This window comes from Odontesthes bonariensis, chromosome 4 (assembly GCF_027942865.1).
Source record: "Odontesthes bonariensis isolate fOdoBon6 chromosome 4, fOdoBon6.hap1, whole genome shotgun sequence".
NCBI classification, from domain to species: domain Eukaryota; kingdom Metazoa; phylum Chordata; class Actinopteri; order Atheriniformes; family Atherinopsidae; genus Odontesthes; species Odontesthes bonariensis.
This window is the reverse complement of record NC_134509.1, coordinates 12,312,539-12,337,822: the sequence shown is the minus strand read 5'-3', so window position 1 is coordinate 12,337,822 and position 25,284 is coordinate 12,312,539. Positions and strand designations below refer to the sequence as shown.

The 25,284-nt window shown below is 39.5% G+C and overlaps 4 protein-coding genes across 6 annotated transcripts in view; 2 read left to right on the top strand and 2 right to left on the bottom strand.

Moving 5' to 3' along the window:
• Position 1: 1 nt before the first annotated feature.
• On the bottom strand, positions 2-6,324 carry LOC142378472 (N-acyl-aromatic-L-amino acid amidohydrolase (carboxylate-forming) B-like). The gene is made up of 7 exons (XM_075463005.1): positions 5,960-6,324; positions 2,113-2,339; positions 1,790-1,982; positions 1,534-1,627; positions 1,335-1,442; positions 642-751; positions 2-496 (listed from the first exon to the last, which is right to left on the bottom strand). The coding sequence occupies exons 2-7, from the start codon at positions 2,337-2,339 to the stop codon at positions 302-304; spliced, it is 927 nt and encodes a 308-aa protein (XP_075319120.1). The 5' UTR covers positions 5,960-6,324; the 3' UTR covers positions 2-301.
• A 3,972-nt stretch (positions 6,325-10,296) lies between these two features.
• Positions 10,297-16,204, top strand: LOC142378470 (neuromedin-K receptor-like). Its single transcript, XM_075463000.1, has 5 exons — positions 10,297-10,824; positions 11,474-11,662; positions 11,785-11,935; positions 14,729-14,925; positions 15,008-16,204. Exons 1-5 carry the CDS (start codon positions 10,457-10,459, stop codon positions 15,228-15,230), a joined length of 1,128 nt encoding a protein of 375 aa, XP_075319115.1. The 5' UTR covers positions 10,297-10,456; the 3' UTR covers positions 15,231-16,204.
• A 1,024-nt stretch (positions 16,205-17,228) lies between these two features.
• LOC142378471 (ecto-ADP-ribosyltransferase 4) lies at positions 17,229-20,147 on the bottom strand. Of its 3 annotated transcripts, none has more exons than XM_075463004.1 (4): positions 19,864-20,147; positions 19,584-19,731; positions 18,784-19,481; positions 17,229-17,943 (listed from the first exon to the last, which is right to left on the bottom strand). In XM_075463004.1, exons 2-4 carry the CDS (start codon positions 19,641-19,643, stop codon positions 17,868-17,870), a joined length of 834 nt encoding a protein of 277 aa, XP_075319119.1. In that variant the 5' UTR covers positions 19,644-19,731; positions 19,864-20,147; the 3' UTR covers positions 17,229-17,867. The 3 variants fall into 3 exon arrangements, with proteins under 3 accessions (XP_075319119.1, XP_075319116.1, XP_075319117.1); XM_075463001.1 differs by having other exon boundaries at positions 19,584-19,672; positions 19,864-20,145; XM_075463002.1 differs by lacking the exon at positions 19,864-20,147 and having other exon boundaries at positions 19,584-19,849.
• Positions 20,148-20,893: 746 nt separating this feature from the next.
• The window catches only part of primpol (primase and polymerase (DNA-directed)), a 12,856-nt gene continuing 8,465 nt past the window's right edge, over positions 20,894-25,284 (top strand). Inside the window, exons 1-3 of the mRNA XM_075462999.1 lie at positions 20,894-22,030; positions 24,782-25,047; positions 25,149-25,243. Coding sequence (XP_075319114.1) covers positions 24,874-25,047; positions 25,149-25,243 — 269 coding nt within the window. The 5' untranslated portion in view covers positions 20,894-22,030; positions 24,782-24,873. The remainder of the gene's footprint in view (positions 22,031-24,781; positions 25,048-25,148; positions 25,244-25,284) is intronic.

Here is a 25,284-nt window from a genome sequence, read left to right as displayed (position 1 = left end):
GTGATTCACATCTCCATTTATTTAAACATAGTGTTGTGCAAAAGGATCACTGTCCATCAGATTAGGCAAATTAAGTTCCTAGTTCTGAGTGGGTGGAGGCTGTCCAATTCATGACATTCAGATACATAAAGCAACAATGGTTACGGATAAGCTTTGAGTTACACCTCACAGAGGTAGTAAAGCTTTAGAACTGCTGTTTAGTCTGATTACAATCTCCAGTTGTGACTATCATTGTAATACATTTGTGCATTTGCTTATTAGAGGTGATTAGAGCACGTTTGCATATATATTTTTGTTGCTTTCAGTCTTTCTTCACACATATGGAAGGGAAGGTGAAAGTGGTCTTCCGAGCTAGATGGAAAGCAATCTTCTTCTCATAGTAAGCGCATTCATTCACAAAGAAAGGGTATAGCTCTTCTCCCTCGTGCTTCACCGTCTCCCCAGAAAAGGACATGAACATGGGGTCCCCTGGCCGCAGAAGCTTGAAGTCATTATCCTGGACAAGGCATGCAAATTTGACATTAGTGTTTGTCACAGGCTGCTAAATAGGCTCCATGCATCCTTGAATAAGTGTTTGTATCAATCCTGCATGTTTAAGCGATGGCTTAGGCTTTATAATTTGCCGCCAACTTATACTGTACCTGTAACTTGGGGTGTATAGCAGCAGTTATTTCACCAGCTGGGTCTCTTGGGTAGTCAACACTTTTCAAGAAAGTGTATGCTTCCACTTCACCCCCCTCAAAAGTACATCCTGTTGGCAGAGGAGCGATGGTGTGAGTGGTGTGTAATTCTGGGCTTATTTAGAGTATCAAGGCAAGGTGATCTCAGGTTTTGATAGATGTTTGTTAGATTTGTTCTGCTGAGGCTCAAAATCTGGCCATATGAAACCAGTTACCTTCATGTTGGTTAATGCAAGGGAGATGTTAGTATTAGTTTATCAGAGTATAAAAAGCATTGAAGGGAATGACTCGTTTTGAGGTACATTGGTCTTTGCAATGCACATTCCCTGGCCTGAAACAGCCCAAGAGTGCCCGGGGGCCGAGATACCGCAGTTCAACGGCTTTGGTTTCCATGGCTGCGCCACACCGCACTGCTTCAAAGTCACTTGACATTTTTATGGACTTTAGATGGTGTCTTTGTGGACTCTTCAACATGACAGCAAATTCATGTGTATTGCTGTGCATAGAGATTTGTTTTCATGACTGGTTTGTAGGGGGAGCCAAAGAACAACAACAACAAAAAAAGGCAAATTCTCTAGTGTTACTTTAAGATAACATTTTTTTCTACACTTTGCTCATAACACAACCCTTTAAACAGCAGGGGTTACTCCTTACCAGAATTGAACTCCTGCAGCCATGTTACTGTGTGATCCACTGCTTCCTTAACCATGTTAAAGATATCAGCTCTGAGCACACCGTTGGGTTGAGGCCCCACCTCTATTGCTGCAAAAGATGAGAGAAGCATTCACATGATGTTCAGCACAGTTGTGTTGAGAAAATAAATCTTGAGCCATTCTAATATCCATGCAGTTACCAAGGCCATGCTTTCCCACTGATTCCAGGGAGTAAGCATCGGATATGGGTATGTCCAGCTGCACTGCTCTCACAGGCATGGAGCTCATCTTACTCTGAAAACAAAACCAAATGGGATGTTTCTTTACTGCTCAGCATTCTTCATTACAGCTTCTCAAGCTTTGAAATACTGGAGTTTGACTTCTGATTCAGATTAACTTTCATTACAAATATAGTATCCCTAGATTTACGTCGGGAAGACTACTTGAAGTTCCTACCTGTATATACTTATAAATGTGCAGAGTGATCCAGTCTAAAGAGTAGAAGATGAGGCTCAGGCCCATGTTGGCTGTTGTGTTGTGGAGATCTATGAGCAGGTCCACGGCCTCCTCACTTCCTTTGGGTCCCAGCTGGGCGTTCAGCTCCTGAGCTCTCCTCAACTCGTAGGGTGTTGAATCTGTTATGGGGGAACTGGAATCCAGAACATTATTAACATTGCAATCACAATGCAGACCTATCAAATGCACATATCAACCTATTGTAAGCCTGTGAAAGCAACATTATCGACATAAAGTCTTGCTGGTTTCCTTCTCAAGCTTACCTCAACAACGCATCTGTAAAACAGCGGTTGAGATCCATCTCTGTGTATCTTCTGCAAGCATCAACAGCTCGTGGATTTGCCATGACAGGAGTTATGGAAACAGATCCCGTCATATTCACCGCTTCTTTCTCCATTTCCCTCACAATGTACACCCCTGTCATCTCGTTCCCATGGGTGCCACCAGAAACGGCAACAGTGGACAGCGGTGGGAAAAATATGCGCTCCATCTTTTGCAAGGGGATACACAAAGGTGTTAGGCGTTTGTTGCTGCTTCTCACTTAAATGTCTTTCATCAAAATTGTCAGCAAAGCAGCAAGTTTACAACCCGTCAGGTTCGCTGTCTGGGCAGAAACTGAGCTGAAAAGTGTAGCATTCTAGTTGGACGACACTGGTGTAAATCGTTTGACCAAATGACTGACAAAGTTTTTACGCATGAAAGGATCTTCCAGCAGATCGGTTAATCTTTAAAGACAGATTTGCATACAGATGTAAATACAACATTACCCCCTTTTTTTTTGTCTGAACATTGTCTTGAATGATTGCACAGATAACCAAAAGTTGTTGATTGATGAATGGCACTCAACCTATTGACGAAAAGTGTTGCAACTCAGGGAAAGGCAAAAGTACCAACTATCCGAACCCTTTTTCATGAGGGGAAAACAACTCTTTGTGTATTACGGTTGAAAAAAATCCCCAAATATCTACTTACAGCAATAGACTTTAGTTTGTTACAATTAGTGAAAAACCAAATAAATACTCTTGACCTCCTGCATACAGGCATGCAAATGAGACACTACAACTTCTTTAAATTGTAATATTAATTTATCAGGACATGAAGAAGAAAAAAAAACAAAACAACAAAAACACATGTGGTCTTTACCAGGCCTTCAAATGTAAATAAGACCTCAGATGAACAACAAAACATGGCATATTATACTGTTGTTTCTGAGAAAAAAGCCTGAGTGCTGAAGCAGTGTTTGGAAAAAAAAAAAAAAAAGGAGACCCTCACTGGTTCCACAGAAGTAAGGAGGGTAAGTAGCAGTCAGGTGCTGCTGATCAAATGCACTTGATTAATTGAGCATCAGCGTGAGCTGCATAAGTGTGAGCACCTTTATAAAAGCAAATGTTTTGTCATTTTTCTGGTCTGGAGCATTCAGGTATTCATCAGGGAAGCAATGTGTGCTGCCCATCAAACTGGGAAGAGTTGTAAGGCCATTTCTAAATAAACTGGAGTCCTTCATTCCACTGTTAGAACAATGACTTACAAGTGGAAAACATTTGAAGCGCTTGCCAATTTTCCCAGGAGTGGACTTCCCACCAAGTTCACCCCAAGGTCAGACTATGCGATGCTCAGATTAACTGGAGTAATTGCTAGCGACATATCTCAGACTCTACAGGTCTCAGTTAACATGTTAAATGGTAAAGTTCAATTAGAAAAAGAACGAACAAGCATGGCTTGTTTAGAAGGGTTGCAGGAGAGCCTCTTCTCTCTAAAAAGAACATGGTTGCACAGCTTGGGTTTGTAAAGTTGCATCCAAACAGACCACAAGACTTCTGAAAAAATGTCTTTTAGACGGACAAGATCATACATGAGATGCTTGGCTGAAACTGGGTCATGCAACAGGACAGTGGAACAGAATGGCTGAAAAAGAATCAGGGTGTTGCAATGACGCAGTCAAAGTCCAGACCTCAACCTGATTGAAATGTTGTGGTGGGGGCTTAGGAGAGCTGTGCATAAATGAATGCCTGCAATGACCCTCAATGAACTATAGAACCGTTGCAAAAAAGAATGGGTCGTGTCCTGATATGTTAAAACCCTAGAAATGAAAAAGATTTTATTCCTTTTTGACAACTGCAAAATGCTTTGCTACAAATTTGTCTTGTAGTCGAGCAAATCCAGCCTCCAAGAGCTGAATGCCTATGTATAACCGGGATTAACTCCAGGGGGATGAAACAAAAACACAAGTAGCTGCTTACAAAACAAATAGACATTTTTCTCTCCTGCACTGAAAGGATCTTGAGTTTAAATATGTACGACACAATCTGTCATCAAATAAGTGTATCCTGCGGATCAAACCAGACTTCTAAGCATGTCAGATATACATTAATAATCTCTCTGATTAATTCATATTCTCTATCAATATGTTGATCATTTGTGAAATGATATTAAGATTCACTATGTTCTGTTTGTCTTACCTGTGAGAAACTACAAGACAGTTTTACCGCCATATGTGTTATTTAATATTTTTGAGCGATTAGTTGACTGTTAACCGATTCCTAAACAGAGGTGAGTGAAAGGTGGAGCAAAAACAGGTCAAACCAGCCACTCATTTACAAATGGAAACCACAGGGTCAGCTTTGTAGATTAGATTTTTAACAACAGCTTAGGTATTTGTGTACATTCACAAAACTGAATGAGACAGAATAGTAAGGAGGATATTATATAAAAAAAAAGAATAGTAATACATATAAGACATGGTATTTGGTATAAATGTATAACTTATTGTAGTTAGACTGACTGTGAGTTAACAATGACCAAAGAGTTATGGTCAGTTTCGAGACCATGAAGCTGACTCATCACTGTTATACATACCTGTTTGAGTTTTTCATGGAATGCAAGCAGGTTTATTAGAGTTGTCAGTTACTTCTCAAAAAAAAAAGTAGACTGTTATAAATTGGCTTTATTCTTAGACTTTATGTATTCATATTCTGGAGTTTACTAAATAATCTATGTTCCTAGTTTGTACTTTTCACTCTGCTCATACAAACGCAATGTATGTCCAAGACTTTAAGATGACGAAGCGGGATAAAATAACTGGGTCAGATAAAGCGTCTCTATTTGGACAGATAGGTCTGGTACAGTAGATACACGCCTGAAACAACATGATGAAGACGGTGGATGGCCTGCTCATATCACTAGCAAATGTTCAATTATACTTTGTCGAGTGTACAACCTCTGTGAGATAAAGGTGAACATAGATATGAAATGTTTCCGGATATGGGGGCTCGTCTGACGGAGGCTCTGTCACTCCTAGTCCAGCGCTGCTATACCTCACATGTGACCATGAATAAATACTTTGTTTAACTTAAGATTTCTCCAGCTTGTTCTTGGGCTTCCAATGAAAGAATCGAGCTAACAAGACCAAGAAATATTTTGCAAGGTGAGTCTTACTATCAACTCTGCATTTATTGGGAAACCAGCCAATACGTAAACGTATTTGTCAAATGAACAGCTACATTTTCAGAGAAAGTCTGGAGGAACTTTGAGTCTTGGAATTTACTTTGGGATTGTTTTTCTGCTCACTCTCCCTGGGTCAACACCTGAAACCACAGGGGTTCAGACTGGACAACTGCTGCAAGGGGCCCAGCTTTTTAGGGGAAATTCAGTCACTGTCCTTTTAACAACTGCATTTCAAAGATTATGTACCTTTACTTTGAATGCATCGTTACGTCCATCTCACCTTCTTGAAACTTCTTTCAAAATGTACAAACGTCTGCTTTAAAATTTAAAATTTCAACCTTCCCATTTGGCACAGTATTTTTTTTATAAGAAAGGATCAATATGACTCAAAATTAGAGTTTTGAAGAGATCCATGCGTTTATGATTGTTTTTGACAACTAATGTTAGTCCTGCTCTGGACACCCATGAATGGAGGCTGGTGTACAGCCACAGCAGACTAACTCATTTGATACCGTTTGTCGAAGTCTTTCACTGTAGTGCTGTTCCTCTTGGTTCAAGTCACACAATTCCATATGATAAACTATAACAAAACAGTTCATTCCAACTACAAAATGTGTCTGAAATGTGAAAAAAAACTAACAAAAAAAGAACTCAGTCATTTCTTACCTCTTGTGTCAGAATTCAGCTCTGTATATCATTCACTGAACTTCAGCAACCTTTGAACTTTGAGGGGGAAGTCATCGGCAGTGCTTCACTCAAGGCACTTAAAAGCAGCTTTCTAGGCCGGAGCTGGTCACATGCACTGGTGCGGCTCACTTCAAGACAGACTTTTTCCATTTGCAGTTGGCCCCCCTGCCTCCCTGAGTTGTCTGTTCCTCATTCCCGTGGCCCTCCTCTTTCTCTTCTTGCAGCTCAAATTTCAAGCAGTTGAAGATTTTTCCGTTATGACCATCGCTCTCTGTTATTTCCTACCACACCAGCAGGAGCCGCTCCCGGTGCTCTAAGGCCTCTGGTGCAACTCACCTGAGGCACTGCAACAAGAACAACAAGGATTTATATACATTTACAACAGCTTTGCAGTAAATTTACATGAATATTTCATAGATACATTTGTTTTGGGTCGGATTCATTTCGCTAAGTAGTCACAAATAGCAGTTCATGAACCTGTTTTTTCACCGCTCAGCAGTGTCTCACTGAAGTTCCTTCCAGTTTGCTGATTTGGTGGTTTGTTCAGCATTAAGTTTCTCCTTGTTCCCTTTTTTCATGCTCTGTGACTGGTTCCTCCCGAACCTTTTAAACTTTGTGACCTCTTCAAAATGTAATTGTATTGTCTACCGTCCAAGTGATTTCATTTATGCAGCCCAACATCAGAAAATTTAGACCTTCCCCCTTAAAAAAATCCTCTTAACTGAGACAAACATGTAAGAAACATCAGGAGGCATGAAGTGTCTTCATGTAACTGTGGCAGGAATCAGAACTTTATTAATTAAGTCAGTTCAGATCTACACAGCTGATGTCTTTGTATGAAAAGACTCTAGACTGGGATTCTCTAGTGTAAAAAAATGTTAGAAAAGTTAATTACCTCATAGTTTTTAGATGTTTCAGCTCCTTACAACCCCTCAAGTCTCTGCTGTTTCTCCCAGGAGGGAGAAGTCCTGACTCTATTTAGACGTGTAATCCTATTGGGGACTTGATCATAAGCTGCTCTCTCTCACTCCTTCATTCTCTCTTATCCTCTTCTTCTCTCTACCCATTCACTTTAGTTCAAGAGATTTCATTTCAATTTAGTTAGATCCAATATGCCTCTCTGGCATGAATTCCATGACAACAGTGACAAAGTGACAATGAACCATCAGTGAAATGGTACAATGGAGCAGGCTGAGCTGAGTTCTATTGTTGCTCAGCTCTTTACATCTGGCCTGTAACTAGTATGGCTTCGTATTTAAGAGCCTTCGCCAGTTTCCTTTGAGTTGTTTTCATATGACGCATGTCTTTAATTTGCTGTTGAAGATGGCGTAAACATTCTCAGGCCCATGAATAAATGAACTAATTATAAGAATTTCAATATCAGCAACTCAGTATAACACATCCTCTGCACATTTCTGTGTCTTCATTTCTTTCTGTCCTTGGACAGAAAAGACAAAATAATGTTGGTGTAGGATATTAGTTTCTTACTTAGTCTAGTTTTTATATGAATTGGTTAAAGACCATCTAAAATGTCACTTCATGAGAAGATTGATGCAGATTTAGTAAGAATTTTGATTTCCCACCTGTACTCCCTGGGCAGGTAGACACGAAACACTAATGCCACAAATGTCATCATTGTTTGAAAGTTGCACAAAGCTTTGGAGCCGAAGAATAATAAACTGACTTCAGTATAATTTCAGATAATGTAACTTTCCCGCAGGTGTGATCCATATCACTATGATGGCTCCACCACAGAATGAATGTAGCTGCACTGGTACTTCTTTCTCAACTGTAGGATGTGCTCCTTCCACCAGTGCTAGCTCAGTGTTTCAGCTTCACTGCCAAGCCAACGGGAGCAGCCAAAAACAAACAAGCAAACTGTCATCTGGGAACTTTCTATGTAGTGTGAGGACCAGGTCGAGCAAGCTTACATCTCACCTGACAATAAAAGTGTATGATGGTGAAACAGCCAAAAGAGGAAGAGATAAACCATCCACTCAGACACCATGAAGACATTTTTTCATTTACTTGCATTCCCACTGAACAAATGTAAATGTTCGGGGTGACTGAATACATACTGGAAAAACTCTAAAGCGGTTATTGCATGTAAATGTGGGCACATTTAGTATCGTATGATGATTCCAATGTTTGCAGTAGAATTTGTAGTTTCTGTGTGTCATGCAGCCTAAATCTGTTCTATAAAACTTTGATCCTATTAAGGACACAAATCAAGCATCTTTTCAGGTTTACTTCTCTCCACAGGCCAGTATTAACTCCATTGTGTTATTATTTGCTTTACATGAGTCAAACTTCACGCACAGATCACACACACCCAACAATATGACACACAAATCTGCCGTACTGTGACCCCCTTTTGATGATATGATGCCTGAATTATTGAGATGTCATTGGGGGGGGGGGATTATTTTGGCTACGGCTAATGATACTGTGCAGTAACTTAACTGATACTGACCTTTTTAATATGGAGTGCAGGGCGTGTTTAAAAGCGGTTCGAACAGTGACATTTGAGACGGGGAGTGGTCCTAAAGCAAGGCCTCTGGGTAATGAGGTCTTGCTGAGAGGAAACAGACTTCCTGACCTTCTTGTGAGCTGACAGTAAAGAACTTGGGGCTGAAACAAAACACAGAACAATGGAGCTCATAAAAACAAGCTCAGCAGGTGCTCCTAGGAAACAAACACACTAATCTGTAAGGCTGACGCCCTTAAGTTTGGTTTAAGACCCATTATACAATTTTTTTGCCATTCTTATTTTCTGATTCATTACTTTCTCTTGCATCAGTGCATATTGGTAACAACAGTAGTTTGACAACAGTTGAAAGGATTTCCAAAGTAAAGGATTTAACAAAAAAAAAGAAAAATAAGAAGGGGAAGAGTGCACGCTGTGGTCACGGGCATTCATGTGACAACAGGTCCCAGAGCACGGACTTAGAAGCGCTCCACAATTCTCTTCCCAGTCCTGTGCTGTGTTTTTCTTTTTTCCTCATGGTCACTGTGTGCTTCTTTTCCAATATGTCTCTGTGGCTTCTGTGCTTTTTTGTGTTCATTTTGTAATCTTGCTTGTCATTTGCGTGGGTTTTATTTCTAGTTGTTTTCCCCTCCTTCTGCTTTGATAGAAAGTAAATAGATAATACTAATACTAATACAACAGACTAAGTTCGAGACACCTGCTTTTGTTTCTGTTTGCTTTGACATGTCCTGTTGCTCTGGGATTATTTTGCGTCTCTTTCTGGTGAGGTTGTTGATAAAATCTTATAAATCTTCTTTGGTGCAGCTCTTTTTGTTACAGTCTTTCTCTTTTTCATCTTTTTCTTGTCTTGTTAGCTCCTCCACAGTTGTTAGAGTCACTCTTGTCTTTTTGTGGTGGTTTTGTATTTCGAACTTGAAAAGTTAACATTCAAGTCAAACGTAGGCTCAGAAGCTGGGGCCCCTTGATCTTTTGGGCCCTTCACCCTGTGCACAGTTGGCCTGTTCAATAATCCTTCCATGCTGGTGTGTGTAATCATGCAAAGCTGAAAATGACTGTACTGTAAACAACTGTTGAAAAGTAGATATTAAGAGTCCTCTCAGTACTTCCTCGCCACATTGAGTTTTTCTTTCAGCCAATTAGCTCGACCGTTCCTTCAGTTTTTACTTTCATTTCTATCTGCTTGATGTGACAAAACCATAGTTTTATTTAGAGATTCGGAGTTGTGTGACATTGAAAGGACTGATGCGTCACAGTTTTGGATTACCAGTCACCCACAGGAACAACCTTAATCTGTTGTCATGATACTATAGTGTTTTGTCAAGAAAAATAAATTTGTTGATCATTTAGAATGTGTCACAAATTCTGCGTTTTGTGCAAAAAATTCAGAAAATTGTGTTAGTTAGATATAAGCTTCACGCATTCTATGAAAAAGGAACCTTACAGTGAGATTATGCTTATATAATAAAAACAAACCTTAATAAAAAATCCTGATATCTGAACATTGTATTTGAAGGCAGAGCTATTAGGGATTAACTGTATCACACCCAGGCTGATCTCTAAAGCTGCAGACACCTCTATAATGCAGGGTACAACCGTCTGGAATGAGCTGACCTTTACCAGAGTTTTTTTTTTTTTTTTTTTTGTAGAATCTTACTGGACATGTGAAAAAGAGATCATGATAGCCTACATGTCTGTCTGTTGATCGCATTTGGATTTGAGCTGAATTCCATGTATTATTACTTGTTTGTGCAAAATTATCTACATTACGGAGGTCTTGTCATGCAGTTTTAACTTTGGGGGGGGGGGGGGGGGCTGCTCACATACACCGTGAAGACAAATCCATTTTGTTTATACCGACTCTTGCTCAGCCGAGACCTCCGCTTGGCATCAGGACCACTTTCTTTATCTCAGCAGTCACGTCAGCACCTTCTTACGCATCAAAGTGTTAGCAGCTGGCTGAAACAGATCACCTCCAGGACACTTGGGGAATGGCCTCTGTACGGGATGGATCCAACACAAGCAGAATTCTGTCCAACCAGTTCGTGCAGCCGGCGTGGCGCATCGCGCTCTGGTCGGTGGCTTATATCACGGTGCTGGCGGTGGCAGTTTTTGGGAACTTGATCGTGATTTGGATTATTCTTGCGCACAAACGGATGAGAACTGTCACCAACTATTTCCTGCTGAACCTGGCTTTCTCCGACGTTTCGATGGCTGCGTTTAACACCCTCATCAACTTCATTTACGCGGCTCACGGAGAGTGGTACTTTGGAGAGGTCTACTGCAAGTTTCACAACTTCTTCCCGGTCGCCGCAGTGTTTTCAAGTATCTACTCTATGACCGCGATAGCCATAGACAGGTATGACTGCAAGGTTGTTGGACTTAGAAATGTGGATCATTTTATTCAGCTTGATCAAAAATAACCCATAATAAATGTTTGCTGATTTAACGTTTAGTTGTAAGCATGTGGCTGTGGTTGAAATTAAAGATCAGACAATTTGTAATCTCAGATTTACATGTACAGAACATTGGATGGTCCTGACGGATTAATAAAGGAGAAAAATCTTCATATTTTCTCTTTTCTAAATGTGGTCAAGCATAAAGCTTTAAAATGTAACATTTGCAGTGATTTGTTGATACTTTTTTTTTCTTACAGGTGCCGTCACTTAAAAAAATGAATAAATAATAACAATAATCTAAGCATGAACATCTAAAATGCCCGAACGCTTTTTGTCAGAAACTATACTTGAGGTAGAAAGTGTTCAAACAGTTCAAAAGTGTTCAAACAATTTCATTATATATTTTAGACAAATTAATTATATGTAATATGGCACATAGTTACCCACAGTGTACTGCAAAAAGCCAGCTGTAATAATGGTCTACCTACTGTTTAACCCCCAATGTTTAAGTTTCACAACTATTTCAAACCTAACCCACATAAACCTCACTTTTTTGGGTGTTTACTTGAATTCACAGTTCACTTGTTTGTTGTGACGTCGTCCTTGTAGATATATGGCGATCATCCACCCTCTGAAGCCTCGTCTGTCAGCCAAAGCCACTCTGGGAGTCATCTTTTGCATCTGGAGCCTTGCAGTGGTTCTGGCCTTCCCTCTTTGCTACTTCTCCACCACGCGAAAATTACCAGGCAGGACCTTTTGTTATGTTGCCTGGCCCCGCATAGCCAGTGACCCCTTCATGTGAGAACACACTTACAGCAACCACCTTATGTCAGGCCATGACAATCCTTACAGTTTGTCAATATTTTCACTTGTCACATCCTTTCGAACCTTCCTGGTGTTGTGTTTCTTGATTTGTACAGGTATCATATCATAGTTATCGTCCTGGTCTATATGCTGCCTTTAGTGGTGATGGGCATCACTTACACCATTGTGGGGGTGTCGCTGTGGGGAAGTGAGATCCCCGGAGACTCATCTGATAAATATCATGGACAGCTCCGAGCTAAAAGGAAGGTAATTATTATGAGAAATTCACACAATGATTATTATGTTGTTATAGTCTGTGTTTCTTTGTGCAGGAAATGTGCAAAACAATTGGTAATCAGATAAGTTAACATCTATATAAGTTTTTGTATTAAGACATTTTTTTTTTTTAAATCAATGCGCTTTAATAGAGAGCCAAAAAACATAACTTTAACTTACAGTTATAGCCATGCATTTCTACTTACCTGGTTGTCTAGCAAGGCAGTTTGTAGTTGTTTTGGAGCAATCTTTGCTGCTCTCAGTCTTTTGCTGTAAACATTTTGCAAACTCCAGTTGGTTGAATGGTAAAAACAACTTAAACAGAAATTCTAAAGCAATTTTCTTTTTTGGAATTTCCTCTCTTTTTGTATTTATGTAGTAAATATAAAACTAGACATATAAACTAAATACTATTACCTATCATTTGATAGTTGTGGTTCGGTTTTCCAACACATAAACAGAGGACAAAATCTAAAAACTAAAGAAAAACTCTTATGTATTCTGTTATGATCATAGAAGGAGCTGCCAAAAGGAAACCCAAACGACCCACTTCATTTTTTTCTCTAAATGAGAAAACATATAATCCGCAATTTGCCTAAGCTGTTATAGAACATGTTTGAACATCTATTAGCACAATATGAAATTCAGCCCCCCAGGGATGATTAGTTGATTAAACGTAAAACACAAACACATTTTAACTTAAAAGTTGCTAGGGTTCTTTTATGTCACCTCTGTAAATTCAGTCTTTTTTTCTAGTCCACAAAAAAGGCCACAAAGTGTGTTTTTTTGTTTTTTTTGGAACAGTCAAAAAGCTGACGTCACAGCAAGCTTTTAGATGTATTAACTAAGTAGCAGTGATATTATACTATTGAACAGAGCCACCTTTAACCTGGTGTTAAACTACTTACAAGTATTTGAAAAAAAATGCAAAATATTTTCAGCCTTAATCTATGCCTCTATGCCTCTTTTATCACAATAAATGCTTCAGTCAATCAGTGTTAGAGCTTTTTTGCAGTTCTAAAAAAAAAAAAAAGCCTTGAAAGAATTATGTAAATGTCTATGTCATGTCATGACACAATCGCTCACAATACGTTCAGTACATTATCTACTGATAACCACATAAAGAGCAAGCAAACGGGTTTTTGGTCATGTATTTTTATAAACCTTTGCAAGCACACCTTGTAAACACTTGATTAAATGTCGTTTGACATCATCAGCTGGACTGCACAGTGTGCTCTGCAGCAGCTTCTCTGTGGGCTGAACGGGGATTAAGGACATCACAGCTGGGACGACGAGCATCTATCAAGATAGCTCTGGGATTAACGCCACAGAACGCAGCTCATTGATAGGCATCACAAATAGTCCGAAGTAACATGTCGGATTACTCTGTAGACGAGACGAGAGACAAGAGACTGCCCGACTGCAGAGTCAGGCACTTGAAGTGTTCATTGATAGAAAAATACTTTTTTTGTCTGTGATCCATTTTCAATGATCTAAATTAAACTTACAGTATTTGTATCTTGGGAACTAATGGCAGAAAAGGGAGCAACAAAGTAGAAAAACAAAGTAAAAAAAACTGTAAATTGAGAATGAACAACAAACACACACACAAGACACAGCAGCAGAGATGGAGAAAAGTGCAAGTTAACATCCAGAGGAAGAAAATCCTCAGTGATTTCAGGTAATATTGTGTTCCAGAAGACAAAAGATATTCATAAATGTCAAACACAGCTGTGAGACAATGTTGGGCGTGATTCAAAAGGTCAAGCTGACGAGATAGCATCCGGGATGGAGAGAAGGAGTGGCCACTTTTACCTCTGTGTTACAGCAGATGAGCATCTGCTGATGGTCTGCCCCTTTTAGACCCCTGCATCTCTGCACTGTCTGCAACACGTTGATGATTTTTTTTCATGCTCTGTCCCACATGCAACCTGCTGGGTCTGGTGCGTCATCAATGACCTTTCCCTATTTTTATACAGCAACCGCTGTGGACTCATTGAATGGAAAATGTGATGACAATGAAAGGAAATAGTCAACAGACTCATTAAATCACAGAGAGACTGAATTCTAAGAGTGGGAATAGTTTCAAACATCCCACAGTGAAATGGCATCTGGGTAGTTTTGAACTTTCATAACTGGATGGTGCTGCATATGAATTCTATGTAAGGTCATTTTCTCTCGCACAAAATTTGCAAGGCAAGTAAGGATGTGTGTTTGAAGATAACATAATCAGCATTTCTCTTGCATTTTTCAAAGCTAGTGCAGAATAATTGTGAAGTTTTTGTGTCTCCGTAGCGAGTTACAGACTGGCTCTTTCCAAAAAATATCGGAATGGTTTGAAAAATGTGCACAAAAACAACTTGCAATGATGTGTATACTACTAAAAACAGTACAAAGACAACATGTCAAATGTTCAAACTGGAAAACGTTGTTTTTTTGAGAAATGCATGCTCATTTTAAATTTGATGCAAGCAAATATAGTTTCAAATAAGTCAGGTCAGGGACAACAAACAGCCAGAGAAGTTCTGTCATGCTAAACACCTGCTTAAATGTGTCACTACTCATCAGTTTTATTAGTAACCAGTCGGTAACATTGTTGGGTATAAACAGAGCATCACAGAAAGGCTGAGTCTTATAGAGTTAAACAAGTCAAGAAGTACACAACTCTGTGTAAATCTGCATCTGCAAACACTGTAAGAATTTGTGGATTCAGTCATCGACAGTCAGCGCTGCATTCAGATACAATTCTGCCACTTTATCCGCTTTCTCTTTTTCCTCCTGCAGGTGGTGAAGATGATGATCATTGTGGTGGTGACCTTTGCCCTCTGCTGGCTGCCGTACCATGTCTACTTCATTGTGACGGGTCTCAACAAGCATTTGAGCAAGTGGAAGTACATCCAGCAGGTTTACCTGTCAGTGATGTGGCTGGCAATGAGCTCCACCATGTACAATCCCATCATCTACTGCTGCCTCAATGGCAGGTCAGTACTAATCACTCAAATACACATGCAAACACTTACAATAATAGCACAGTCACATGTCAGCGGTTGTTTTTGGCTGCAGGTTCCGGGCTGGTTTCAAGCAGGTTTTCCGCTGGTGTCCTTTCGTCCACATGTCGAGCTACGACGAGCTGGAGCTTCAGAACGCAAGACTTCGACCGTGTCACCAGAGCAGCATGTGCACCCTCTCCAGGGTCGAAACCAGCATCCTAAGCAAAAATAAAAGTGTTTGTTCTGGTGGAAACCGGTCGAAAGCAAAATCTGAGCAGAACAATATAGAGAGTTAGACTCCAGTAAGCAAGCTGCAGCTGACCGCTCTGAAAGTTTGTCTATGCTATTTTTAGCTGATACGGGTTCTTAGCGTTCTTTTACTTTAAGTTGAGCTGATAATTATTGATCAACTCTGATATGTCTGGTTAATATATAGTCTCATCTGAGATTTGTAATGGGTATGTTTGTCCACATGTCCAAAACTGAGCAGAGTCTCAATCCCTGGTTAAACATTGTGAGATGACAATGTATCACTAGGCTGTTGTTTAAACATTGCATGACAAGAATCGTGACCCAGATTCCAAACCTAAACGTTACAGTTTAGGTTTGGAGTGTTATGTTTTAATTTATTTTTTAATTCTTTTATGAAACTGCAACATAGCTATGGGCTGTTATACTTTCTGTCGTGGCATCGGATTGGTTAAGGCTAATAAATCTGGACATTACACCACACTAAATTGATAGACTGCTAGGTACACCTTTTGAAGAAGCAGGAAAGCTACAGGGGTAATGCAGAGGGATGTGCCGATGATTAACACTGGGCTAAAATGACACATGCATGATGGTATTCAAAAACAAGAACTGAAAAAGCTGGGTGTGTCAGTGACACAGATATTTTTAGATTACAAAGATGATGATGATTATGATCTCAATCTATATCTCCATAAATTTCTTCTTGTTTTTATCAAAGCAATTCATTGATAGTTATCATTAAATACCCAAGTGCATCACAAACAGGAACCACTTAGAGCTAATTTGGAACACATTTAATGGCCAAATTGCTAAAATGTAAACAAGCAGAGGCTAAAGAGAGGGACTCAAGTTTTAGCCTTCAAAGCCGTTGCAGCGACTGTGGAATGACACCATTAGAGGAATTAATACGGTAAAACTGAATTATCTGATTTGATGAGTGATGAGTTCTAATTGTATCAGATATGAAAATAATATTGTAGTTTCCCTTTAGGATCAATAAAGCATTTTTTAAAATGTATTTATTTGTTTCATATATATTATTTAACTGCTGTATAACTTCATGTTTGACATATTTTCACATGAATGCCTATAGTTTATTTTACATTTACTTGATCAGTTTTTTTTTTAAATGAAAAAGGCTGCTCTCCATAAGTTTGGTTATATTAAATATGTGCACAATCATGTTTTAGAGATACAAGTCTCAATGTTGCAAAACTCTTTAGTGGATTGAAGTTACTATGGGTCTGTATATATATATGTATATATGTATATATATACATATATATATCTATATATATATATATATAGATATATATACACATACATACATATACATATATATATATATGTGTGTGCGTGCGTGTGTGTATGTGTGGTTGTTTATATGTACACATAAATTTGTTTTCAGATACTGTGACTGGATGTTAAGATGATTAGTCTGTATGAGATACCAAGTAGTTCAAAACAATTTTCATATTTGATATTTAATGCTGTGCTGTGAGAGACATAATGCATACTGAATGCCTTTGGATTGTGAGCCAGTGGGTCTTATCAAGTGCAACAGCACTTTTAATGTTGTTCTGACATGACATTTAAACTGTTTAAAGTATTATAGTGACACTGATATATGAATTAACCTAGTTGGATGTCCCTTCTGTTTTCTGATGTAATTGCTGTTAATTGGAGCACACATGTACTGTCCTGTCTGTGGGATTATTCTGTACACTTGGTTACAGCCTGCAGGTTGTACTGAATTACATTAAATTACAAATTACAGTCATATTCATTTTGAGTATGAACGGACAGCTGACACAGTAATGTGAAATAATAATATCTGACTGTGGTTATTGCTCTGTTATGCATTTGACCTGTGTGTGTTTGTGTGTATGTCTATGTCCTTATTGTTTTGTAAGAAGCACTTTTTTTAAGGATATAAAGTGTTTTACTGTTTAACCTGAGAGTCCTTTATCAGTTCCAAACCATTTCACACATTAAATATTGTTTACTTAATACAAATGGAAACCGAATGATAGAACAAGACATTTTAGTTTTATTTAGTTTTATTCTTTTTATCCATACGCATACATATATTTATATAAATATATATATAAATAAATATATATATATATTTATATATGAGTTACAGGGTAGTTTCTCAAAAAAACTGGTGTAACCCATTACACCCAAGTTTACCGCACTGTTTTTCACTGCGTTTTTCTTTTTTTTCTTTTTTTTAGCTGCAAGTATAAAAATAGTTGAGTTCACTGAAGTTCATAGAACAAATTCAATAAACTCAAGCTGACACCAAACCTCACTCACAAAAGCAAACTCCCACTGACGTTTGCACAATGTTCATACATGAAGCCACTGACAGTAATCTTCAATATAAACTACCATCACGTCTTGTTTTTTTTTTGTTTTTTTGCTTTTGGCCAGGAGAATAAACACATAGAGTGTGGCCAGTCCTGTATAAAGTAAAAAAGTTCAAAGTAAAAGTAAACAGTGAAAGGGCAGCAGCTCTGTTTTATCAGTCCAGCCTAAACCGCTTGTTTTACCCCCACTACTGACACCTCACTAAAGGCCAGCAACATGCAATACTCAAACAAAAAAATATCACCATTACATATGTAGCTGTTCAGCTAAAAACAACAACTCAAAGAAGTCTGAAACTGTAGCTGTTGTTAAAGAGTTAAAGAAAAAAAAGATAAGGCCACAAGCAGGGGAACGAGCGCCTGGGTGGAGACAGCAGCTGCGATCCTGTGGAAATGGGAAAGAAAAGCAGATTAGTGATCACTGCGATATTCAGTTATTACAAAGATGAAAAATATCTGTATGTTTAATTTTTTTTCTTAAGTCCGTGTCTGAAACCAGAAACAGAAGATATCCCAAATGTATAAGGGATTGAAAACATTTGAAAAAAGTTTGCCGACCGCATTTGAACATCCTGTTTACATTTTTAGTTTATCTACCAAAAGAGCAACTAAATTATTGCCTGGCAAAATCCTCTGAGCATTAAAATGATGAATTGCCTCAAGTTTTTTTTGTTTACAATGTACTCATACTCGTATCAAGCCTTTGGGTGGTACACCACTTGGAAAAGGACATTATCTGCAGTAGCTAATACTGACTGTGGGCATACTGTGTGAAAAGGATATACTGCTAAAGGGAACGCCCTTTTCACTCAGAAAATAATGAATGTTTGCCCAGCTTGTGACAAAAAGTTTCCATTGTCCTTTCTAACAGAAAAAAAAATGTTATTTTACAGCTCTTTGCCCTGAAAAGATGCTGGAACTGATTAAAGGTTTAAAAGTTCATTGTTTACTCTTGACGCTGATTGGTTGGTTGTTTAGTCATTGATGTTGACTGTTCTTAGCAAAAAAAAAAGTTTTATCTCAGGTGGGATAGTATTTTTAAGGGACCGTATAACAGATTTTCTATTTGATGTCAAACATACTTATAATTCTACCGGCTGAAACTTCACAGAGAGTTATCATGAAGAAATTAGATGCTCCTTCACAGTTCAAGGCTCAATATTTACATAAACAATATGGAAGTGAGTAAGATATACAAATTCTATCAAGAAAATCTGAAACTTACCGTGGAAACATGTAACAGTTGTGTGTGCTGTTGAGAGCCGAATGCTTTAAAACAACCTCAGTGTAATGTTCTCCATTCTTATCTCTGTCGCTTATATTTTCCACAGTGAAAACTTCGGCTGGAGATATGAGTATTTCACCAATGCCTTTCTTGCAAATGTGGTCCCCCAGGTTGATAAAGAAGCAAGAGGTAATATTTAAGAGAGTTTGACCATCCAAATCCTCCAAGTCTTCGGTGCTTGAATAGACCTTGGCAAAACCTGGAAATCTCACTGTTGAGCCGATTTTTGGTTTTCGATTTCCATCATAGAAACTATACACAGTCTTGCACTTCTCTGGCTTCAGCAGCATCATAGAATCCATGAGCAGGAAGTGAAGAGATTTGAAATGGAAGTCATGCTCATAGGTGGTAATGTTTGCCCCCATAGTCTCCACTTCATTGTTCACAGTCTTTAGAAACTCTACATCCCCAAAGTGAAAAACAGAAAGCGCAGAGGTGTGATCTTTGTCTCCTCCATGAATCAACGACGGACACTGGGTACTTTTGTTCCATGCTTTCTGGAATTTGTCATTGCTGTTAAGCTCTTGTTTCAACAAGCCAGAGGTGATGAACTTCTCCATGGCTTCGTTGCGACATCCATCGTATAGGTCATCTATAACATCTGAGGCCATGTCCACCAGTTTATTCCCCACAGTCACCTTCCACACAATATAAAAATGTGAATATATGTTCAAAAGGAAAGAATATTTTCACAGTCATAACTTGTTTTGAGTAGTAATTTTACGAGAAATAATACTCACTCCGCTGTAGACACCAATGAAAAGGATTGCAGCAAGAAGCAGCTTTCTTCGGTCAAACATTTTTAAGGTTTTCTTTCTTCTACGTACAGCTGTAACAGAGAGGAAAATGCCTTAAACCAATCCAGAGAATAGGGTGACTTGGTTTGTGCTGAAACACATAGATCAGACTAGCAATTAATCATCCTTTATCAATCCTTGGTACTTTGCCCTCCCCTCCAGCAATAGATACATTGCCAGTAAAGTTAAACGGCAACAGAAAGCAAGACTGAATGGCACATACCTTGGCAACTGGCTCATAAAATCAAGTCCACTCACATCAGACTGCAAGGGAGGGATGTTCTTTTGTGGAATACTGTTTAAGGAAGTGTGACTACTTATCTCACAATGTAGCAGCTTTCTTTTTCCTGTGGAAGGAAATAAGACTACCACTGGGAGAACTGCTGTCCTGTTATTTGCTCTGCTTCGGCTAAAGAGTTTCCTTGAGTACTGGAATGCACAGATCTTGCTTTCTTTGGTGTTCTCTGGTGGCGGGACTTGTGAACAGTTCATTCCTACACAAGTTAGGTTAAATTCCCTTCCTTCCGTTCTTTTAGCCCACAGTGGAAGGATAGGTTGGTGGACTTTGCAGAGAGTGCAGGCATGATGACAGCATATTCTGATGCACAACTTATCAGTCTGAGTCTGAGCAACAGCGGAGTACTCTTGGTCTGATAACATCCTCTCTAGATCCAAGCAGTACACGGATTCAGAGGAGAGTCAGGAAATGAAAGGGGGGGGGGGGCACATATCTAAAGACTACAATAAAGTATGGCTTGTCACTGACATAGGACATGACAGGTCACCAGTCCATCACAGGGGCACACAGACAAACAAGACAAACAACTATGCACATTCACATAGGGTGAATTTAGAATTCCAAATTAACCTAACATGCATGTTTTGGGATGGTGGGAAGAGGTTCGAGCATCTATCATCTATGGGCCCGAGTACCCGAAGAGAATTTGCATAATCCACACACAGAAACACCTCAACTGAGATTTGAATTGGGGACCTTTGTGGCTATGAGGCAACAGTGCTAACCACCACACCACTATGCACCATAAGTATATCAATCAAATAATAGATACATTATCATAGCTCAGTTTTCTGATTTGATTACATCTACATCGATTGTCCTCGCGTTTCTTCTTTATTTTAATGTGAAAAACCTTTACTTTGAAAAAAAATAGCCGGAAGTGGGTAGTGAAAGTTTGGTCACAGCCCTTTTACAGACAGCCGTTCCACTTCCTATTCGCCCCATTATAAAAAAATTGGCTGCAGTTCAGTTGATTTTCTCTGGGGGCGCTGGCGAGCGAGTGCAGAATGATCATTTTCCATAGGGCTGGCGCTAATAACTCAAAAAATGTCCCCGCTAGCGGCTGAAACCTGAAAATAATACTGTGATTTCTGACAGAGGGATGTGGATTTATATCGAAAGTACAATAACCTGGGAGTTATAGCTTTCTGTTTTCTTACAGGTCTGGCATTTGCGAGTCAGTATCCGCTAGCATCTAGCTAACGGAATCTGAAGAACGCACGGCTGATTACGACCGGCTGCTTTACGGCACTCGTCCACTGTGCCAGAGTGCTAACCTGGTGCCGCTAACAACAACCAAAGCTAAACCAGAGGCTAGTCAGAGAGTATGTAAAAGGGCTGTGCTGAAATCTGTAACTATTTGAGCTAACCCCTCTCTGCTAGCTCAGCGCTAGGACTGACCATGCCGTAAAGTGATGCCACATGCGTGACGTCACTCGGGATGCAATACTGACAATAAATGTGTATTTTAAACAAATCTAGTGCGTCTAAAAAATCAAACCAAGTGCCGTTTGAAAGGATAATTTATCCTGCCTTTAGGAAAATTAAAATGAAAAAATATAAAAAATTATATCCAAAGCAATGGCTGGATCTAAGGTGGATTTCATTGTACCACCATAGAGTTCGGCGTGCTCTGCACTGCTTCGTTGGCGCCCCTAGAGTGCAGTACCACCCGGAAATAGCCGCCAGTTTTCCCTCTCCTCATAATAGAGACTCTCTGGTTTGGTTCACAGCTTCTTCTTCTTCAAACATCTAAAAATGCCTGCGTAAACTATGCTCGTCCGTGTTTTGTTTTTTTGGATTGAGCGAAGTTTAATTGTTTCAGGGATTCTTTTAATGTGAGGGCGCAGGCAGAAAGAATTAAAAACCTCTGCTGTTATAGACATTATGGTTAGAGGACACAACGCCTTTAAAAAAAAAAACGGAAAACAAAAATTGGCGTCATTTCCGCTTCAAGAAGCGCCAAAAAAAAGGAAAACAAAACGTTTTTCTATGCATTCAATGAATGCTGCTTAATGACAGACGGCATTTGTCATGTGATATACCGGTGAGACCATGATGGACGGATGGACTTTTTGACATAAACACGACGGTAATGTAGCATACCGAGCAAGTTAGGGCACAAGTCCCAGTAACTCCTCACTCTCTGACGTTTTAGGTTTACTGCTGCACTGTTTTTTAACTAGAGCTGTTCAATACCCAGTGTGGGCAAAGAAAGGTCTCTCTGCGTCGACTACTTAGGTACTAAAATTGGTTAAATGGCGCCGTTTTATAGCTGTGATAAACTCTGTAAACGAAGAAGAAAAGTTCGATTCAGTTCAGCCTAACAAGGGCAGTTTGTACAGGGTGCTTGCGCAAGTCTTGAAAGTCTTAATAAGTATGGAAAATAAATGTATGGTAGAATTTTACAGTATGCTCAAAGGCATTGTGAAATGAGAAATAGGAAGATAGGCTATAAAACTGTAATTTTACTAACTGGTCACGTACTGTATTAGCCTAATGGGATGAGATGTGAGTGAAGAGACTGAATTCTACATTCATCCATCCATCCATTCATTTTTTTTTTTTTTATAGATAGTTTTTGTGACACTTGTTTGATGTGAAATTCATGTACTTGTGATTTTCATGTTTTGAAACGTTTTCATCAGTAAAAGCATAATTTACTATGAATAATGCATTTGTTCATTGAATACTAGCCTATACAAATTAACATTTCTAATAAACACAGTTGGTACAATCTCACCCAATGAAGTAGGCAGTAGGCACACAAGTTACAAGTACATAAAGTTAAGGTCTTGGGGGAAAAAAAGTATCAGTTTTAAAAAAGTCTGGAATTTTAATTTGGAAAAAGAGCAAGCACCCTGTTGTATGCAGTAGGCATACACCTAATGGACAACATACAGCACAGACCACACAAGAATGATCACAAAGCAAAACAACAGCTTCTACCAGAGTTAAAAACAAGCCAGAAAAGAGGTTAAAAAAAAAACTACAACAACAACAAAACAGAATAGTAATAAATCAAGGGCTATCTCCTCCTGTTGTTATAGTTGAGTGTTTGAATGGAAAGATGGTTAAAGAAATGTTTATATCTCTGTTTAAGAGTGCTTGGAGTTCAGAAGCTTAAGGCAGATGGTGGTGGCATGTGTTCAGCACACAGAGGTTGATTGGGGGTCCTCACTAATGTACATGGCTTTGTTCAACATCTGTTCATTTAAACATTTCAGTTAGACCACTGAACTTGACGCCCACTATCTCACTGGGCACATTCACAGTCTTCAAAAGTACCCAGATATTTGTAAGATGTTACCATTTCTATGACCTGGTCCTTGATAACACTGTGCTCCACCGCTGGATCCGATCAATTTCATGTGAATTAAGTAGGCTGACAAGAACAGAGTCATCTGCAAACTTGACAATGCACCTGTTGTCGTGATGGCTGTGGCAGTCGTTGGTGTATAAGATGCACAACAGAGGGGACAGAACACACCACCGTGGGGAGCGAATGAAAGATGTTGACACACTGGACAGTTCACTGTTCGCCCTCTGACATCTACCTGCAAAGCTCAGATCACGACTAAAATGACCAAGTAGTTTCTCAGCCTGCAGATGAGGTTGAATGGTGTTCAAAGCAGATGAGAAATCAACAACGGGCATCCTAGCGTGATTCCCACTCCCCTCTAGATGTTTGTGCAAGAGATTAAGTAGGATGATTGTGGCATCTTCAACCCCCCCCTATTTGGTCCTATATACAAACTGAAATGGGTCTAAAAGGGGCTCTACCCTGGCCAGGAGCTCTGCTTTGATAAGTTTTTCAAAAGGCTTCATGACCAGGTGGTCAAGGCAACAGGCCTGAAATCATTAAGGGTTTGGAAGTGACTAACCTTGGCAACAGGCACCACCACCGACTGTTTCCATAGAGATGGCACCCTCTACTGGGAGAGTGACATAAGAAACGTATAATCAAAGATTGGACCGATTTACTCTGTACATACTTTCAGCGGGGGACTGCTAGTACCATCTGGGGCCGGACTTTTCTTTGGTCCACAGTGTTTAAAACAGTACGCTCGTTGAAGGGGGGGATACACGGAGGAGATGCCAAAAAGACTGATCTCGAGTTCAGTGTTTGCTCCTGAAATCATGTTTGTCAAATCTGACATAGTTGCCCCCCCCCCCTTTTTTTTTTTTTTTTTTTTTTTTTTTTTTGAAGCTTTGAATTCTCCCAAGACACGACCCAAATACGACACGCTCTGTGCTGCCTATAATCAACACCTTAACACTCTGGTCTGCTGCATCGCTACTACTTGACATATCAAGTCGTGGCAGTGAAAACTGAATATTAAACTTGACACGAATGCTTTCCAGTGCTAAGCGGTGGAGCTGCTAATTGATCATTAATCCGTTGCAGCGTCCCCTCAAGGACTGAAAGCAAAAGGGTTGTTTTGGTTTAACAAACACGTGACATTTATATTCTCTTTTTGCTGACATTTTTATCCAAATCAAATTGTAAGAACAGCAATAAAGTGTTTTCTTTTTTCAAAAGGGCATCTTAACATTTGCATCTTTTGCACCACACTTGTAGGTAAATACATCCCGTAGATGTATAGAGTGCATTGAAATGTCGTAAGTTTCGTGTACCTGTAAACAAAACTGACATCAGCATCACTTTGTCGCCTGTTCTGTTGCGCGTGCCGAGCTAAAAGTAACGCAGCTTAATACAACAGTCCTGTTATAAATCCTGCCTTCAACAAAGCTCAACTACCCGTGTGATTATTGTGAATCATCCTGACTAGTTCGAAGCAGAGCTTTAACTACGTCATCCTTCATTTTGTTTTATTTAAAGATTAAAGGATGACATAAGATTGTGCAAAGACTCTTACACCTACGCCGACTTCAGTAACAGGCCACATACAAGAGGTCGACGAGCGCTTTGAGATGAGCAAGTGGGGCGACCGATTGAAGAAGGTTGAGCGGCTTGCTCAGTCGTTCCAGCTGAATCCTCTGACGACACCCTACAAACCTCGACTGTGGCCGTGCCAGCCTTCCTCCATATGGAAATTCTTCCATCGTCAAAGTATGGCCATCGGCTTTGCTCTGAGCTGCAAAGAGGTACGCAGGGCGCTGCTGCGTCCCGTTAATCCAGTTTCCATCCTGCTTGTGAAAGGGGAGAATTGCTTACATTTGTGCCTTGGCAATGTAATTTTTTTTAGGCTGTTCACGTTTTTGCACTTGAGAAAGAAAAAGCCCTGGAGGGTCAACGGATATACCTGGTGACCAGTTACTGCGAGCTGTGGCATTACTACAGGTGATACTGCTGCATCTTCTCAGTGTCGTTTCGAAAAGATG

Bases quoted from the DNA above. Each gene is read 5' to 3' on its own strand.
- LOC142378472 (XM_075463005.1), bottom strand. From the start codon at position 2,339: ATGGAGCGCATATTTTTCCCACCGCTGTCCACTGTTGCCGTTTCTGGT. The intron at 1,443-1,533 runs GTAACTGCATGG...CATCTTTTGCAG, and splicing joins AGTGGGAAAGCATGGCCTTG to CAATAGAGGTGGGGCCTCAA. The intron at 752-1,334 runs GTAAGGAGTAAC...CTCTGCCAACAG, and splicing joins GCTGCAGGAGTTCAATTCTG to GATGTACTTTTGAGGGGGGT.
- LOC142378470 (XM_075463000.1), top strand. From the start codon at position 10,457: ATGGCCTCTGTACGGGATGGATCCAACACAAGCAGAATTCTGTCCAAC. The intron at 11,936-14,728 runs GTAATTATTATG...TTCCTCCTGCAG, and splicing joins AGCTCCGAGCTAAAAGGAAG to GTGGTGAAGATGATGATCAT. The intron at 14,926-15,007 runs GTCAGTACTAAT...TTTTGGCTGCAG, and splicing joins TACTGCTGCCTCAATGGCAG to GTTCCGGGCTGGTTTCAAGC.
- LOC142378471 (XM_075463004.1), bottom strand. From the start codon at position 19,643: ATGTTTGACCGAAGAAAGCTGCTTCTTGCTGCAATCCTTTTCATTGGT. The intron at 19,482-19,583 runs GTGAGTATTATT...ATTGTGTGGAAG, and splicing joins TCATTGGTGTCTACAGCGGA to GTGACTGTGGGGAATAAACT. The intron at 17,944-18,783 runs GTAAGTTTCAGA...CCATTTCCACAG, and splicing joins AACTGTTACATGTTTCCACG to GATCGCAGCTGCTGTCTCCA.